We start from the raw sequence: 18,930 nt of genomic DNA on the forward strand, positions 1-18,930 counted from the left end.
TGGAGATAAGAGTCTCATGGTCTCTCCTGCCCAGGCTGGCTTTGAACCTCGATCCTCAGATCTCAGCCTCCTGAGTAGCTAGGATTACAGGCGTGAGCCACCAGCGCCCAGCTAAGACTCCTTTTCTTTCTTTCTTTCTGTCTTATTTTTTTTTTTTTTTTGTCAGTTGTGGGGGCTGAATTCTGGGCCTGGATGTTGTCCCTCAGCTCTTCAGTTCAAGGCTAGCTCCCTACCACTTGAGCCACAGTCCAGCTTTTTTCTGCTTATGTGGTGCTGAGGAATCGAGCCCAAGGCCTCATGCATGTGATTCAGGCACTCTACCACTGAGCCAATTTCCCAGCCACTCATTATATATTCTTAAACTTTTTGAATATTGAACCAGATACCTGTAATATCAATTTAAAATGTCTTTGATTTTAAGCTGGGTATTGGTGGTTCATACTTTTAAACCTACTAGCTACTCAAGAGATTGAAATCTGGAGGATTGAGGTATTGTATTAGGCCAGCTGTGACAGAAAAGTTTGCTAGACTCCACAAAGCAGGCCTAAGGTGTGGCTTACATGGTAGATTACTAGCCTAGCAAGCAGCAAGCCCCTGAGTTCAAACCCCAGTACCACTATAAAGTCTTCAAGTTTTGGGGCTGGGAAGATTGCTCAGCGGTAGAGTGCTTGCCTTGCATGCATGAGGCCCTGAGTTTGATTCTTCAGCACCACATAAACAGAAAAGGCTGGAAGAAGCACTGTGGCTCAAGTGGTAGAGCTGTAGCCTTGAGCTGAAGAGCTCAGGGACATTGCCTTTAAGTTTTGAAAGTGAGAGGAGGTTTTGATAGAAGTTCAAGGTAAGGTTGGTTTAAGCAGGGTAAAGAAACAGGTACTGACAGACCATGAAAGAGAAGTAGTATTTTTTTATTTTATTTTATGGTTTTTTTGTTTTTGTTTTTGTTTTTTTTGTCGGTCGTGAGGCCTGAATTCTGGGCCTAGGAGCTGTTGCTCAGCTCTTCAGCTCAAGGCTAGTGCTCTACCACTTGAGCCACAGTGCCACTTCCGGCTTTTTCTGCTTATATGGTGCTGAGGAATCGAACCCAGGGCCTCATGCATGCAAGGCAAGCACTCTACCACTGAGCCACCTTCCCAGCCTGAGTTGTATTGAAACTGCTTACCTTTGGGGCCACGACTTAGAGGCCCCGCCATTTTCTACAGTGTTTCATTGTTCTTCCTACACTTGATACATGTCATTGTGGTTTTATGAGAAGAATACATTCTTTTCATAATTAGAAAAGTAATTATAGGAGTGAAGGGTGCAAAGGAGATCATAGGAGAAGAAGAAGCCAGGGCACTTAGAAAGTACTTGAGAAAACACTGAAGAAAATGGTGGTGGCAGAGAGGAAAATGGAAAAAGTCAGAGATCAGCTGGTGACAGGAAAAGTAGTAGGAACTTGGGTTTCAGCTGTTTGCTTAGATCTGGGCCATTTGTTTCCATTCAGGGAGAAACCCCCTTGCACACTGCATGTCGGCATGGGCTGGCCAACCTCACAGCAGAGCTCCTGCAACAAGGTGCCAACCCAAATTTACAGACAGAGGAGGCTCTGCCTTTGCCAAAAGAGGCTATGACCCTGACTGGCTGCACAGACAACATCCACCTGCAGACACCACTGCACATGGCAATTGCCTGTAACCATCCTGATGTGGTGTCTGTCATTCTGGAACAGAAAGGTAGGTAGTTGGGAATTCTGGCCATCCCATCAATTTGAGTTTTGGACAGTTGCTTTGGGTAGTTAATTATGAAGTAGATGTTACTTCTATTGTTTAGTTGTTTTGTTTTTGTTTTGTTTTGTTTTTTGTTGGTGGTGGGGCTTGAACTCTGGGCTTGGGTGCTATCCCTGCACTTTTCAGCTCAAGGCGAGTGCTCTGCCACTTGCGTTACAGTGCCACTTCCGGTTTTCTAGTGGCTTATTGGAGATATGAGTCTCACAGACTTTTCTGCCCGGGCTGGCTTTGAACCATGATCCTCAGATCTCAGCCTCCTGAGTAGCTAGGATTACAGGCGTGAGCCACCGGTGCCCGGCTTGTTGGTTAGTTTTAAATAACCAGTCTCTTTTTCAAAAATACCCATCTGGGTCAAACTACATAATCAGAATCATAATTACTATGTTTTCACTGGATAAGCTGTGAGGATTTGTGCTCTGCTCTATCTTTTTTATTTTTTGGTCAGCCGTGGGGCTTGAACTCTGGGCCTGGATGCTGTCCCTCAGCTCTTCAGCTCAAGGCGAGCACTTTACCACTTGAGCTACAGTGCCACTTCGGTTTTCTGGTGGTTTATTGGAGATAGGAGTCTCACGGTCTCTACTGCCCGGGCTGGCTTTGAACCTCGATCCTCAGATCTCAGCCTCCTAAGTAGCTAGCTAGGATTACAGGCGTGAGCCACCAGCGCCCGGCTCTGCTCTATCTTTTGTTTGGGTCATTTTTCCAGACCATTTTAGTATAGGTCAAGCAGAGCATTACCTTGGCATGGGCACTAAGAACTCTGTCACACAGGTCCTCCACGATGGTTAGTCTGTTTCTGAAGCCCTGGAGATGGCGTGTGAGAGGGGAGCCAGCAGGAGAGGCAAAGGGAAGCCCTGCCATGGAGAAGCTGGCACCACACAGAAATCCTCTGCTGCTTGTCTCTCACCTGCTCCAAAATTTGTTTCACTTGTCCTAATCCTCCCAAGTCTTACATGTTTTAACATTATACTCCTGAAGGAAAGTGAGCTGTGTAGTAGAATGCCCCTTCAGGTGCTGGATGCCGGTGTCTCACACCTGTAATCCTAGCTACTCTGGAGGCTGAGATCTGAGGATCATGGTTCAAAGCCAGCCCAGGCAGGAAAGTCTGTGAGAGTCTTATCTCCAATTAACCACCAGAAAACTGGAAGTGGTGCTGTGGCTCAAGTGGTAGAGTGCTCACCTTGAGCTGAAGAGCTCAGGGACAGCGTCCGGGCCCAGATTTCCAGCCCATGACCAAAAAAAAAAAAAAGAAGGAATTAGGTATTAGGAAACATTGTCAGGGCATTATTTTAATAAGCATGAAATGAATGTGTGTTTCTGTGGTAGCGTCTTTTTTTTTTTTGGGTCCAGTCGTGGACCTGGGCACTGTCCCTCAGCTCTTCAGCTCAAGACTAGCGCTCTACCACTTCCGGCTTTTTTCTTTTTGCTTATGTGGTGCTGAGGAATCGAACCCAGGGCCTCGTGTATGCAAGGCAAGCACTCTACCACTGAGCCACCTTCCCAGCCCAAGGTAGCGTCTTTTTCTTATATGAAGAATCCATTTTTTGGTTTTAAGAAATAATTTTACCAGACATTATTGGTTCATACCTATAATACTAGTTACTTAGGAAGCTGAGATCTAAGGATTGTGGTTCAAAGCCAGCCCAGGCAGCATAGTCCTCGACACTCTTATCTCCAGTTAACCACTGAAAAGCCAGAAGTAGAGCTGTGGATCAAGTATTAGTGCAACTAGCCTTGAATAAGACCTTAGGGATAGCGCCTAGGGCTTGAGTTCTAGCTCCAGGACTGGTACCAAATAATTATAATAATTATATTTCTGGACTTTGACTCTGGACTTCTGTTGTATTGAAATAGTAATTATCATATAACCAGTTAATTCAAACGCTAGTTCAAATGAGTTCTTATCCTCTTGAATTCTTTAAATGTGATCCATAAGATGGTCAAATCAAATTTCTTTTCCTCTTAAAAAAAAAATCTAGCCAATGCTCTTCATGCTACCAACAACTTGCAAATTATTCCGGACTTCAGCCTCAAGGATTCTCGAGACCAGACCGTGCTGGGCCTGGCATTATGGACTGGTAAGCTGTCCCAGAGGTAGATGACAGCACACATACCCAGGGTACATAGGGGAGTGGGAGAGATAACATTTCTGCTTGGGTTAAGGCTATAATATCCACTGGAAAACTGTTGACTGTGAGAAGTTGAGAGGGGTATATTTGTTGTCATATGATATCCAAGAAGTGGGGGAAAGCTGAGTATGCATTAATGAGGGCTTGTGTATTTCTCAGGTATGCACACAATAGCAGCTCAGCTGCTTGGCTCTGGGGCTTCTATCAATGACACCATGTCGGATGGGCAGACTTTGCTGCACATGGCCATACAACGTCAGGATAGCAAGAGTGCACTCTTTCTTCTGGAGCATCAAGCAGATATAAATGTCAGGTGGGATGGAGTGGCACCTTCCATTGTAACACCATATCACACCTCAGATGGCTCAGAAATAGAGCTTTGCTTCTAGAAAATATTTTCTCATTAAATAGAGGAAGGGAAAACATGACTCTTAAAAAGTACAAATGAGCTCGGCACTGGTGGCTCACATCTGTAATCCTAGCTATTTTGGAAGCAGAAATCTGAGGATCGAGGTTCAAAGCCAACCTGGGCAGGAAAGTCCCTGAGACTCTTATCTCCAATAAACCACCAGAAAACTGGAAGTAGCACTGTGGTTCAAGTGGTAGAGTGCTTAACTTGAGCTGAAGAGCTGAGGGACAGTGCCCAGGCCCAGAATTCAAGCCCCACGAGAAACAACAACAACAAATAAGTACAAATGAACCAGGCACAAGTGTCTCATGCCTAACTATTCAGGAGTCTGAGATCTGAGGATTGCAGTATAAAGCCAGCCCAGGCAAGAAATTCCATGAAACTTATCTCCAGTTAATCACCAGAAAACTGGAAGTAGCGCTGTACCTTAGTGGTAGAGTGCTTGCCTAGCATGCATGAAGCCCTAGGTTTGATTCCTCAGTACCACATAAACAGAAAAGGCTGGAAATGGCACTATGGCTCAAGTGGTGAGTGCTAGCCTTGAGCAAAAAATAAATAAATAAAGGAGGAGGCAACAATGCTTGATAAGAAATGTACTCATTACCTTGCTCATGTGATTGTAACCCCTCTGTACAGTATTTTCACAATAAAAACTTACTAAATAAATAAATAAATAAATAAAAGAAGCTCAGGGACAGTGCTCAGGCCCTGAGTTCAAGCCCCAGGACTGGCAAAAAAAAAAAAATTGAAGAGGAAGGTATGATTCAGCACTTGCCTAGCAGGCATAAGGCTGGGTTTGATTCCCACAAATAGGGACAGTGTAAATGTCAGTTTACATATAAATATCAGTAGAGTATGTGGTGAAGGAAAACTGACCATTGCTCTTATTGGAATCTTTCAGAACTATTGCACAATATTGCACAAAATCTCATTATAAAAAACAAGCTGTAATCCTAGCTACTTAGGAGGCTGAGATCTGAGGATCGCTGTTCAAAGCCAGACCAGGCAAGGAAAGTCCATTAGATTCATCTCCAATGAACCACCAGAAAACTGGAAGTGGTACTGTGGCTCAGGCGGTAGAGCGCTTGCTTTGAGCTGAAGAGCTGAGGGACAGCTCCCAGGCCCAGAGTTCAAGCCCCACAACCAACAACAGCAACAACAACAAAAAGTCCAAAATCAGTTTTGGAATAGGAATTTCAATTAAAATAAAGACCATCCCAACAAAACTACAAATAAGACTTGAGAGGAAAAATCAGTTCCAGTTTTATTATGGTTGTGTTTTCTTTTCTTCTCTTTTCTTGTTTTCTTTTCTTTTCTTTTCTTTTCTTTTTTTTTTGACAGTCTTGGGGCTTGAACTCAGGGCCTGGGCACTGTCCCTGAGCTTCTTTTGCTCAAGGCTAGCACTCTACCACTAAGCCACATTCCCAGCCCTCACATGAACTTTTCTGAACCTCCAATATTAAATGATCCTGAGTGTCCAAAGGAAAGAACTATTTTGTCAGGTAGGTAGTAGGGGTGACATTTTATTGTTGGCATTTAATAATGATGCTATGCAAAGAACTGTATTCCTGTAGGATTTTAAGTTTGGGGGTCACTTATCTTTATCTTTGGGATACAGTAAGATGGTAGTGCTGCATTTTTCAAAAAGGCAGAGGACACAAGCATAACTGGCAGTTTTCATTTCTAGGATAAAATTCTAGTGACTGAATGAAATGTGTTTATGGCATGCAGTGAAGTCTGGGCTCTGAAACTCCCAGAAGGGTGCCCTGTATCCTTTGCAGACATTGTTTTGGTTTTGGTGTGCAGGACTCAGGATGGGGAGATGGCCCTTCAGCTGGCTATCAGAAATCAGCTTCCACTTGTAGTCGATGCCATATGCACCCGAGGAGCTGACATGTCGGTGCCAGATGAGAAAGGAAACCCCCCACTGTGGCTTGCCTTGACCAGTAACCTGGAGGACATTGCATCCACTCTGGTGAGACAAGGACAACCTTGCCTTTGCTTACAGATGAGGATATTTTGTGTCGGAAATAGATTTGATGGCTGTGTACCAATCACAGGAACAAGAGATCTGCCAAGTCATAAACTGGGTCAAAGATGAGTAGTTGAAAATCATTTTAAAAAAACAGACAATTCAGTGTGATCCTGGCCAAACACTTTTATGTGGGCTCTTTACTAAGAAGACCACAGAGGAGCCAGCATTGGTGCATTCCCTCAGGAGATTTATCCTGGGCTGCCTCATCATCACTACAGTGATGAATCCCCAAATATCTGCTTTGTCTCCCTTGTTGCAAGACATACATCTAGATGAGATAGACCTGGATTTTCTCATTTAGCTGTTTTGAATGGCCTGCAATGTGACATTGAGGCATTTTATAACTGGGATTTTATCAGCTGTTACTGAGATTACCTGTTAATTACAGGTATGTGTTGCTGGGGGCTTATAAGTACAAACTGTTCTCTTTCCCTTCTAGAACACAAGTCTAGGGCCCTAATTAAACATATTTATATTTTGAATGCATCCCACAGGAATAGTGTAAAAATTTACACTCAGCAGATTTTAATTAGTGTTTGTAAAACTAATGAAGTACATGGATTAAAGTTATTTTCAGTTAATTACATAGAGCTCAGAGTTGGTAATGAAAATTTTCACTTTTGCTTGACAGCAACCTGTGTTTTTCTGCAGGTCAGACATGGTTGTGATGCCACATTCTGGGGTCCAGGTCCTAGCGGGTGCCTTCAGACACTCTTGCACAGAGCCATTGATGAAAACAACGAGTCCAGCGCCTGCTTTCTTATTCGCAGGTCCGAGAAGCCCAAGTATCTCTTAAAATCTTTCTTAGCCTGTTGCATACTCACTGTCTATGTGAATCTATCTCCAGTCCTGATTTGCCTTTGGCTGGCTTGATTTTAATCATTAAGATAGTCAGGAGGCCACTGTTCTGTCAAGTCAGCCAAGGGCAGGCTCATTTGTGAGGGGAGGGGCTGAATCAAAGACTGGCTTCTGGTTTGGGAGCTGCATGGGTTTCTGTAGTCAGTCAAGACCAGTTCCTACTGGGAAGTCAGGAGGCTGAAATAGAGATCAGATGGCCTCTGTTGGATCCTACCAAGATGCTGGAGCTATAAGAGGTTTCTTTGCCCTCTCAACATGTGAGACATGGTGTAGAGGAAGCTTATTTAGGAAAGGTTATTAATGCAGTGCTTCTTAACTTTTAAATATGTGCCTACCCTTTGGGGATTTTGCAACAGTTCAGATGCCCAGGTTATTCCCAAGACCAACTGGGAAAGAATCTCTGGCAGTGGGACTCAGATCTCAGTATTTGATGTCAAGGACCAAGGATAGGTTATGGCAGAAGAAGTTTTTGGTGGATTGGATGAAGGTGCTGCTGTTGGTCCATCTGCATGACTGTAGGCAAGGTAGAAGCATGGCCTTCTTTCTGTTTCCTTTCAGTGGCTGTGATGTGAATAGTCCCCGGCAACCAGGTGCTAATGGAGAAGGAGAAGAAGAGGCCAGGGATGGGCAGACACCCCTGCATTTGGCAGCCTCATGGGGACTGGAAGAGACTGTGCAGTGTCTTCTGGAGTTTGGTGCTAATGTTAATGCACAGGTGGGCAGTTTCTCTTTGCCAGAAGCATTAATGGTAACCCCACAATAAGGGAAATCTCTTGTGGCAAGGGACCCTGCAGATGGCCTTTCTTGGGCCTCTGCTTTAGCATACACTGGACTTTTTCTGAGTTATATAGCTTACCTAGCAATTGAATTGATTCCAGCTTCAGACTTCCTAATGTCTTATCTTCCTACAACATCTTTGTTTTATTAATCTTATCCATATTTCCTTATCTCCTATTCCCCCTTTGTTATAGATTTCCACTGAGAGTTGGTTTAGTGTTTAGGTAACTCAAATGAGCTCTCCTGGTTCTTATATTCCTTGATGCTTTTCAATATTTGGACCTGGGAAGGTTTGAATTGATAGATGGATTGGCAATGGTACAAGCTGCACATCTTCCAAAACGTTTCTGCTAGATCCCCTGTTATTGGAGCATGATGTAATGGGGGGTAGCTTCTAGTTCTTTTGTGTCTGGCTTCTTTAACAGTTGAGAGCTATGGGCTGGGAAGGTGGCTCAGTGGTAAGAGTGCTTGCCTTGCATGCATGAAGCCCTGGGTTCGATTCTTCAGCACCACATAAGCAGAAAAAGCCGGAAGTGGCGCTGTGGCTAAAGTAGTAGAGCGCTAGCTTTGAGCTGAAGAGCTGAGGGACAGCGCTCAGACCCAGAGTTCAGGCCCCACAACTGACAAAAAAAAAACAGTTGAGAGCTATGGTATTTATTGTATAAATGAAATTTGGCTCCGGTTACTTTTCCTGAGTTTTATCTTTGAACTGGACATTGAGATCTTCCTTGTTCCTACAGGATGCAGAAGGAAGAACACCTGTCCATGTGGCCATCAGCAACCAGCACAGTGTCATCATTCAGCTGTTGATTTCTCACCCTAATATCCATCTGAATGAACGAGACAGACAAGGGCTCACCCCCTTTGCCTGCGCCATGACTTACAAGAATAACAAGGCAGCTGAGGCCATCCTAAAGCGAGAGTCTGGGGCTGCTGAGCAGGTGAGTGACACACAGAAACCAAACAGATGCTGCCAACCAAGTGGTCTCTTCTACACAAAGACATTTTTCTGAAATGATACCTCCTTTTCTGAAAGTATGGCCATACAGATATCCGGTAGTGCTGGTTGAGATGTGGCTACTTCACTTTGTGTGTCAGCCACCTAGTGATGTGCACTTAGGTGGAGGTGACTGCTCTCTGGGCTGGTGATAAGATTTGTGCTATGCACAGCTAAGCTCATACTTACTTTTGGTAGTTGTCTGTCTTAAGATTTCAGTTGAACTTCAAGATACTCGGTTGTGATGTTAGACAACTTTCTGAGTGTCTTAAGAGGTATTAGATTGTTATTCAACTTAGCAGGCTGTTACTTTTGTTCTTTGTGGCTTTTTATCAGCTACTAAATCCAGATGGTGACTTGTTGCTCTACACCAGAGTAGGCGAGAAACACAGTCAAGACTGACCCAAGGCAGGAGCTGCGATGGGTTTGTCAGTTTGGTCCTACAGGAACCTGATTCTAGCCAGCATATAGAATATGCCAGGATTTATAAGGAGCCCTTTAATGAAGGTGAATGTGGGCTTGAATGAAATGAAGTCCTAGCATGCATGAAGATTATTGCTTTATATTTTGAGCTTCTGTACCTTTGTTCATTTTTCCTAAGTGTGACTGGATTGTGTGGGCATTTACCTCTCTGCACTTAGATGAATGAAGATTGTCATTTCACATTTCCTCAGCATTTATGTGAAACTGCTATTGCCACTCCAAGTCCTGTGCAGTTGCCTTGCCTGCTACACAGCCCATGCTGTGTCTGTGTGTGCATGTGCGTGGGGCACAAGAGGGGCAGAGAATATGGAGCATGTGGTATCCTCACGTCCACTCACGCACTCATGTTGACAGCTCCTGTTAACTACAGTATATGGTGTGGTTTTATTTGGGTGAGCTTCTACCTGGTCTATATCACTGAGGAAAAATCTGTGACATACTGCTGGCTACTTCCCTACTTTATATTCTGTAGCTCAGTAAAAGAAGAAACATCCTGCCGGGTGCTGGTGGCTCACACCTGTAACCCTAGTTACTCAGGAGGCTGAGATCTGAGGATCACGGTTCAAAGCCAGCCTGGGCAGGAAAGTCCATGAGACTCTTAACAACAATTACCCACCAGGTAACTGGAAGTGCAGCTGTGGCTCAAGTGGTAGAGTGCTAGCTTTGAGCTAAAGAGCTCAGGGATAGTGCCCAGACCCAGAGTTCAAACCCCATGACTGACCAAAAACAAAAAAAAAACATCCTCAGAATTTCAGAAGCTTTTGTTTGGCTGCTCGGGGTTAAGTCTGGATGCTTGGTTTAGGCACACAGTGACTCAAGGCTAAACTCCACCTTCACCTTCCTGTGAGCAGCCTAGTATTTTATCCTTTCCCTGTCCTTTAGCTTGTCTATTCCTTGATTTTCCCCTTCCAGTTACTGCTGCAGGAAGGTGGCAGGGAAGCTTGGGCCAGTGCAGTGGCTCCTTCTCCTGACTGCATGTGTCTGTGGGCCTGGTTCTTTTAGAGAGCGGGGCGTTTGGTATTAGACTTGAGTTGGAAAGGATCTTTTTTGGAGTGGAAGGACTATATGTCATTTTCTTTCTAGTGATGTAGTAGTGAGTTTGCAAGTGTTCAGAGGCACTCTAAAAGGAAGCCTAGTGTTAGGATATAGCTATGTGGGAGAGTACCTCCCCCTTGCAAGCCTACAGCCCTCAGTCCAAACTCCAGTACCAATAAAATGCAGTGGGGAGCTTGTTCATACTTTGGTTGCTGCTGTTTCCTTAGGTGGATAACAAAGGTCGGAATTTTCTTCATGTGGCAGTTCAGAACTCTGATATTGAAAGCGTCCTCTTCCTGATCAGTGTCCAGGCCAATGTGAACTCTAGAGTTCAGGATGCTTCCAAGTTGACCCCTTTGCACCTTGCTGTACAAGCAGGCTCGGAGATCATTGTCCGCAATTTGGTAAGTGACACAGAATCACCGTTGCATGTAACATTGTCAAAGGACAATGTAGGATATGTGCAGAATTTCTACTCACAGGTGTTTTGTCAGGGGTTGTGAAAGGCAGCAAGAATCTGGGGAGCTAGGCAAATATACTCAGGAAAATAGGTATGTCAGAGAATAAATGTCCCATTGCTCCACAGGTTACACAGTGGGGAAATAAGCTACCTTTTTTTTTTTTTTTTTTTTGGTGCAGGTCCTGAGGCTTGAACTCAGTGTCTGGGCGCTGTCCCTGAGCTCATTTGTTCAAGACTAGCACTCTACCACTTGAGCCACAGCTTCACTTCTGGCTTTTTGTGTTTAGTTGGAGATAAAGAATCTCACGACTTTCCTGTCCCAACTGGCTTCAAACCATGATCCTCAGATCTCAGTCTCCTAGTAGCTAGGGTTACAGGGGTTAGCCATTAGCATCTGGAAAGCTCTCTTTTTCTGTTAACTTACTATATAGTCAACATCTTTTCATACTTATTTATCATCTTATTGGCTACTTTATTTTACTATCCGTGTATGTTATTATCTTTTATACTTATATCCTTTTTTATGAGGTCTTATTACAAGTATTGGACATCTTTATATGGTACAGTGCTATACAGTTTATGTATACTAAAGCTTTGTTTTGTTCTGTTTTTGTCGGTCATGGGGCTTGAACACTGGGCCTGAGCGCTGTCCGTCAGCTCTTCAGCTCAAGGCTAGCACTCTGCCACTTGAGCTATAGCACTACTTCCAGTTTTCTGGTGGTTTATTGGAGAGTAGAGTTTCACCGACTTTTCCTGCCTGGGCTGGCTTTGAACTGCAATCCTCAGATCTCAGCCTCCTGAGTAGCTAGGATTACAGGCTTGAGCCATCGGCACCCGGCTATATACTAAAGCTTTATAAATAGAATTCTCGCATCTCAAGGAATAGCTGTTTACATGCTGGTAGGTAATTTGTGCTTGAGGACTATTTGTGAGGCCTTCAAGTCCCCAGCTTTGGCATCAGGATAGATAAGCCTCTAGGGAGAATTTTCAGCCATGTCAGAGGCCTGACACCTATAAGTAAGATCTTGACTATGGGAGAGGCTGCTTGAGTAATCAACTTCATCAGCTTCTTGCAGGAGCCAAGGTGAATGAATTAACGAAGCACCGCCAGACTGCCCTTCATCTTGCTGCCCAGCAGGACCTGCCTACCGTTTGCTCAGTCCTCCTAGAGAATGGGGTAGACTTTGCTGCTGTGGATGAGAATGGAAATAATGGTAATTCCCAGTGATTGGCCTGTGCACATGCTGAGTGCTGTGAGCAGTGCTTCCCTCATAGCAGTGGAAGTACATAGCACCAGTGGGTTGGCTTCTACAGGAGCAGAGCTATGAAAGGAAGCACACCACGCAGGCTATCCATCCTTCCGCTGGCCAGTGGGATTGGTAACTTGGCAGCCTAAAGGGACTTCTTGTGAAGCCTCTCACCTGTGAGAGTGCTGAAACAGAAAGCAAAGGCCCATGAAATTGCAGTGTGCCTTATCCTGGGGGTGGAGAAGATGAAGGAAAGGATGGGCCTGTGCATGGCTGTTCCCTGCTCTGACTTCATTGAATTTAGTGGGGTTTGGGAGAGTGGGGAAGAGCTGAGAATTTTCTGCGTGTGCTCTGGGCTTGCGCAGTAAGAGGATTTACTCTCCAGCTCTTCATCTTGCTGTCATGCATGGTCGACTCAACAACATCCGGGTTCTTCTGACAGAGTGCACAGTGGATGCTGAAGCCTTTAATCTGAGGTGAGTATGTTTGATCTCAAGCAGAGACCAGCCTGCTCCTGGAAGCTGGAGGTGCATCCCCTTAGCCCCAGCTCCAAACTTTAAGTCTGACCATGGGGAACTTGACCAGCTTAGTCAAGTTTGGTTTTATATTTAAAAACAAAAAAACACACTGTGTGTGCATATGTGTGTGTGTGTGTGTGTACATGTGCTGATACTGAGACTTGAACTCAAGACCTTATTCTTGCTTAGCTTTTTCCATTCAAGGCTGGTGCTGTACCACTTGAGCCACATCTCTACTTCTGGCTTCAAAAAAAAACTTTTTAGAAAAGTGTGTGTGTGTGTGTGTGTGTGTGTGTGTGTGTGTGTGTGTGTGTGTGTGTGTGTGTGTGTGTGTGTGTGTGTGTGTGTGTGTGTGTGTGTGTGTGTGTGTGTGTGCGTGCGTGCGCACGCGCTGTTACTAGGGTTTTGAACTTAGGGCCTGGGTGCTGTCCTTCAGCTTCTTTTGCTCAAGGCTAGGCCTCTACCACTTGAGCCACAGCTCCACTTGTGCTTTTTTGGTAGTTTTTTTTTTTTTTTTTTTTTTTAAATAAGAGTCTAATAGAGTCAGGAGCCAGTGGCTCACCTGTAATCCTAGCTACTCAGGAGACTGAGATCTGAGGATCACAGTTCAAAGCCAGCCCAGGCAGGAAAGTACATGAGACTCTTAACCACCAGAAAACCGTAAGTGGTTCTGTGACTCAAGTGGTAGAGTGCTCACCTTGAGCTGAAGAGCTGAAGGACAGTACCCAGGCCCAGTGTTCAAGCCCCATGACTGACGGAAAAAAGAAAGAGAGAGAGAGAGAGAGGAAAGAAGAATCTTCTTATGGACTTCCTGCCTAGGCTGGCTTCAAATCGCGATCCTTAGAACTTAGCCTCCTGAGTAGCTAAGATTATAGGCATGAGCCACTGGTGCCCAGCTAGAAAATCTTTTTGATCTGTCATATGTCCTTTAGATTTATCCAGTATCACAAAGTTCAGAAAATTCAGTATCTTTTGTGTACTATGGACATGTAGATACATACTAACTTTTCCAATTTGTTTTATCAGAGGCCAGTCACCACTGCACATTTTGGGGCAGTATGGCAAAGAGAATGCAGCAGCCATCTTTGATCTCTTCTTAGAGTGCATGCCTGAGTATCCTCTGGATAAGCCAGATGCAGAAGGAAACACAGGTAGGTAATAAGGTGTCTGTAAGTCCTGTCTCATTTGTGCACCTTGCTTCCTAAAGAAGTAGACTTGGGGGGCTGGGAAGGTGGCTCAGTGGTAGAGCGCTTGCCTTGCATGCCTGAGGCCCTGGGTTCGATTCCTCAGCACCACATAAGCAAAAAGAAAAAAGCCAGAAGTGGCGCTGTGGCTCAAGTGGTAGAGCACTAGCCTTGAGCTGAAGAGCTGAGGGACAGCACCCAGGCCCAGAGTTCAGGCCCCACGACTGGACCCCCCCCCCCAAAAAAAAAAAAAAAGAAGTAGACTTGGCATTCATGTCATTACCTGAGGGCAGTCAGCTTTGTATATTCCCCCAGACTCTTAGCATCAATTCCAGATCCATGTTATGGAATTTGGAGTATCTGACATCAAATCCAAGCCATACCCAAGGCCAGACAGGCCTGCCCATCTGTTTATACCATCCATTTTGCCTTTCCCAAGTTCCTTCTCAATTTTAGCAGAGAGATAAGATATAAACACTTCCCTGGTTTCAGAGGAAATATACTACTAGTATGTATGTATTGATACAGGTACATCCTTACTGAGGGATTAATAAATAGATCTCTTTCATAGTCTGCTCTAGCAGATTATGCCTGTAATCCTAGCTGCTCAGGAGGCTGATATCTGAGGATTGGGTTTCATAGCCAGCCTGGGCAGGAAAGTCTGGGAGACTCTGATCTCCAATTAACCACCAGAAAACTGGAAGTGGTGCTGTGGCTCAAAGTGGTAGAGCAATAGTCTTGAGCAAAAGATCTCTGGGACAGCACCCAAGCCCTGAGGTCAAGCCCTGTGACCAATCAAAACACACACACACACAAGATCTCTTTCAACACACACACACACACACACACACACACACACACACGCACACACACACACACACACGCACACACACACACACACACACACACACACACCCCAAGCCCTGTGACCAATCAAAACACACACACACGCACGCGCGCGCGCACACACACACATGGTCTCTTTCATCCTTGCTAGGTCTCTGAGTGCTTTTTATTTTTACTGCATGCTCCTTCATTCTTCTATCCCCATGCCAGACAGGCCACACAGAAATGTTGTCACCACAGTACTCTGAACCATAGGGGGAAACAGTACTTTTGCTACTGTTTCTTGGCCTTAGGAGGAATACTTGGCCTTGACATGTGAACATGTTTTTTGTTTTATCGGTCATGAGGCTTGAACTCAGCTCTCCCTGAGCTCTTTTTTTGCTCCAGGCCATTGCTCTACCGTTTTGAGTCACAGCTCCACTTTCAGATTTTCTGGTAGTTAACTGGAGATAAGAGCCTTACAGACTTTCCTGCCCCAGCTGGCTTTGCACCATGATCCTCAGCTCTCAGCTTCCTGAATAGTTAGAATTAAAGGTATGAGCCACTAGTTTTTTGTTTTGGGTTTTTTTGTTTCTTTGTTTGTTTGTTTACAGTGGTAGGGATCAAGCCCAGGCCCTTCCAAATTTGTTAGGCAAGTATTGTATCCCTGAGCTACCTCCCAGCTCAATGAGCATGGTTTTGAGCCAACAGTGATGTGCCTGAGCCCAAGGAATAAGATGTACGCTGGTAAACCAGCATTGATTCAGGAGGCATAACTGCCCTGAGAACAGGTTGATAGGCCTGCAGTGTGAGCTTCTTATTTACAGAGCCTAGATCTCACTTGCTTTACTGTCATGTTTTAGGAGATTCATTGGGTGAATTTTCTAACCTATATCTTTGTGCATGTTTCATAACTGGAATGATAGCTCTTACTACTATTTTGAATTATTTGAGCCTTATTGTTGACTCATTGACAGTTAACAACTTAAGTAGAATTTCTGGTAAGAATAAACCAAGGGGAGCTACTGCTCTCTGTAATTATCTGTAAAAAAGACAAACCTGGCTGGGAAGGTTGCTCAGCTGTAGAGTGCTTGCCTCGCATGCATGAGGCTCTGGGTTTGATTCCTCAGCACCACATAAGCAGAAAAAGCTGGAAGTTGTGCTGTGGCTCAAGCAGTAGAGTGGTAGCCTTGAGCTTTGAGCTGAGCTGAGGGACAGAACCCAGGCCCAGAGTTCAGGCCCCATGACCAACAACAACAACAACAAAAAACCTGATAGCTTACTAAGAACCAGGTTCCCAGTAGGCCTGCACTTTCAGGAAAGAGGCTCCATTGTATAGAATTTTCTGGAACATTTTCCCAACACTGAATTTTTCTTCTTCTGTACTAAAATCAGAGGTCTTATATTTGTTATCCTGTATAAAGCAAGCTTTGTCCTTTGTGGTAAAAAGCAATGTTTTCTACCAGAGGAAACAATTAGATAACAATATCAATGTCAGATCTATCTCAGATCTCTTTAGCAGAAGCTCAAGCAGGGAAAGAGTGGGTTTCTGGGAATGTATCTGCCTTGGGGGTCTCCTGGCCTGGGGCTGTACTTTCTTTTGGAAGATGCTTTAGCTCTTAGTCTCAGGTTTCTGTGTATTTTGTAGAAACTTTTCCTAACAAATGTTTTGCCAATTCTGCCCTCTGTCACCCTTTGCAATGCCAGCCAGGAGACCCTACCTGTGGTTTTGTTTTCTAGTGCTGCTCTTGGCATACATGAAAGGGAATGCCAATTTGTGCCGTGCTATTGTCCGATCTGGGGCTCGCCTTGGGGTAAATAATAACCAAGGAGTCAACATTTTCAACTACCAGGTTGCCACCAAGCAACTTCTGTTTAGACTATTAGGTGAGTGGCCTGCTTTTCACTATTTCTATACAACTATATTACAGGGTTGATTATCAAATGTATTGGTAATCTTCATATCTCGTGATGACTTACTATAAGATATGAGCCAGCCATTTCTAGCTCCACAGAGAGCTTTCTCTGAATGAGTAATATTGAAGAGAGGGTCATTGTTGGTAGTCTTTTTTTAGAGTTCTTTGTCCCTGTTAGCCTCCCACTTTCCATGAACTTTTGAGAAATCCAGAAGCTCTAGGTAGGTCACCTTAACACATCTCCACACTTTTTCTCCTTTGGCTGGTTCAAAGCCTCTACAATCTGTTTTTTTGGTTTTTTTGTCAGTCATGGACTTGAACTCTGGGCCTGGGCGCTATCCCTCAGCTCTTCAGCTCAAGGCTAGTGTTCTACCACTTGAGCCACAGTGCCACTTCTGGTTTTCTGGTGGTTTATAAATTTCACAGACTTTCTTGCCTGGGCTGGCTTTGAACCATGATCCTCAGATCTCAGCCTCCTGAGTAGCTAGGATTACAGGCCTGAGCCACTGGCGCCTAGCTAAATGGCTTTAAACTTCAATCCCCACTGACTCTTTGTTGTCCCTTTTCCTTTTGTGGAGAAGATGGGCACTTCATACTTGATTTCTTTTTTCATTTCTTTTCCTTTTTTGTGTGCTGGTCCTGGGGGCTGAAATCAGTACTTTTTGCTCAAGGCTAGCATTCTACCACTTGAGCCACAGTTCCACTTCTGGCTTTTTAGTGGGTAATTGGAGATGAGAGTCTCATGTATTTCTTGTCCATGGTGGTTTATACTGCGATCCTCAGATCTCAGCTTCCTCAGTAGCTAGGATTATAGATGTGAACCAGCAGTGCCCAGCCTTCAGGCTGGATTTCCTATTTGAGTTGTATGTTTTTTGTCTTACCTGTTGGAATGGTAGCAAGAATCAGTAAGCCCCTTGCGAGGTGTGCACTAAGGATCTTGAGTTCAAGGATAGCCTGGGCTACATAGTGAGACCCTGTCTCAAAAAGAGAGAAGGAGGGAGAGGGAGAAGAAATAATAATAGTGGCCACAAGAGGGAAGGGGAGAGAAGAGCTAGAGGGAGGTTGGATAATAGCTGCCAAAATACAATTAGGTAGAAAGAATATGTTATAGTGTTCTTCAGCAGAGCAGGGTGACTGATTTATTTATTTATTTATTTATTTTAATTTTTTTGGGTCCAGTCATGGGGCCTGAACACTGGGCCTGGGCACTGTCCCTCAGCATTTCAGCTCAAGGCTAGCACTCTACCACTTGAGCCACAGCGCCACTTCCGGCTTTTTTCTTTTTGCTTATGTGGTGCTGAGGAATCGAACCCAGGCCCTCATGCATGCAAGGCAAGGGCTCTACCACTGAGCCACCTTCCCAGCCCCAGGGTGACTGATTTATGATACTTCATAACATATTAAGAACTAGAGGACAGAAACAAAGGTTTCTAACATAAAGAAATGATTTGAAGCCGGGCGCCGGTGGCTCACACCTGTAATCCTAGCTACTCAGGAGGCTGAGATCTGAGGATTGTGGTTCAAAGCCAGCCCGGGCAGGAGAGACCATGAGACTCCTATCTCCAATAAACCACCAGAAAACCAGAAGTGGCGCTGTAGTCAAGTGGTAGAGCGCTCGCCTTGAGCTGAAGAGCTGAGGGACAGCACCCAGGCCCAGAGTTCAAGCCCCACAACCGCAAAAAAAAAAAAAAAAAAAAGAAATGATTTGAGAAGGAAACATTATGCTGATTTGATCATTACATGTATATACAAGCATCAATTTATACATTACTCAAAAATAGGCACAATAAGTATGTGTCAGTTAAGAATTTTTTAAAGCTGGGCACTGGTGGCTCATGCCTGTAATCCTAGCTATTCAAGAGGCTGAGATTTGAGGATTATGGTTCAAAGCTAGCCCAGGCAGTAAAGTCCATGAGACTCTTATCTCCAATTAACCAGAAAATCCAGAAGTAGCATTGTATCTCAAGTGGTAGAGCATTGCCTTAAGCTGAGGGACAGAGCCTAGGCCCAGAGTTCAAGCCCCAGGGCTGCCAAAAAAAAAAGAATTTTTTTTAAAGCCTGATGTTTGTGATAAATTACTTGGAGTTATTCCTATGTCATGCACACAGTCAGCTTTTTAAGAGCTCAGAGCAAATGCCCATCGCAGTGCTGTCATTAGATGGTGTCATTGCAACAGGTGCCTGTGCCACTCCCTCCATGAGCTCTGTATCTCTATACAGAGGAGAAGCACAGGGACTGGCCTGCACTTAGGGCCAGTCCATAAATACTATGATTGTTCCTGTCATCTCAACCAC

At 44.6% G+C, this 18,930-nt stretch overlaps 1 protein-coding gene across 3 annotated transcripts in view; it reads left to right on the plus strand.

Annotated features, from left to right (window-relative positions):
- Positions 1-18,930, plus strand: part of Ankfy1 (ankyrin repeat and FYVE domain containing 1) — a 123,917-nt gene that overhangs the window by 99,186 nt on the left and 5,801 nt on the right. For all 3 annotated transcript variants that reach the window (XM_070001742.1, XM_070001743.1, XM_070001744.1), the window contains exons 12-23: positions 1,484-1,712; positions 3,743-3,841; positions 4,052-4,205; positions 6,108-6,276; positions 6,988-7,106; positions 7,753-7,909; positions 8,712-8,912; positions 10,714-10,890; positions 12,013-12,160; positions 12,579-12,669; positions 13,738-13,862; positions 16,461-16,607. In XM_070001742.1, the coding sequence (XP_069857843.1) occupies positions 1,484-1,712; positions 3,743-3,841; positions 4,052-4,205; positions 6,108-6,276; positions 6,988-7,106; positions 7,753-7,909; positions 8,712-8,912; positions 10,714-10,890; positions 12,013-12,160; positions 12,579-12,669; positions 13,738-13,862; positions 16,461-16,607 (1,816 nt within the window). The remainder of the gene's footprint in view (positions 1-1,483; positions 1,713-3,742; positions 3,842-4,051; positions 4,206-6,107; positions 6,277-6,987; positions 7,107-7,752; positions 7,910-8,711; positions 8,913-10,713; positions 10,891-12,012; positions 12,161-12,578; positions 12,670-13,737; positions 13,863-16,460; positions 16,608-18,930) is intronic.

This window comes from Dipodomys merriami, unplaced genomic scaffold (genome assembly GCF_024711535.1).
Source record: "Dipodomys merriami isolate MVZ:Mamm:240054 unplaced genomic scaffold, mDipMer1.0.p SCAF_59, whole genome shotgun sequence".
NCBI lineage: Eukaryota > Metazoa > Chordata > Mammalia > Rodentia > Heteromyidae > Dipodomys > Dipodomys merriami.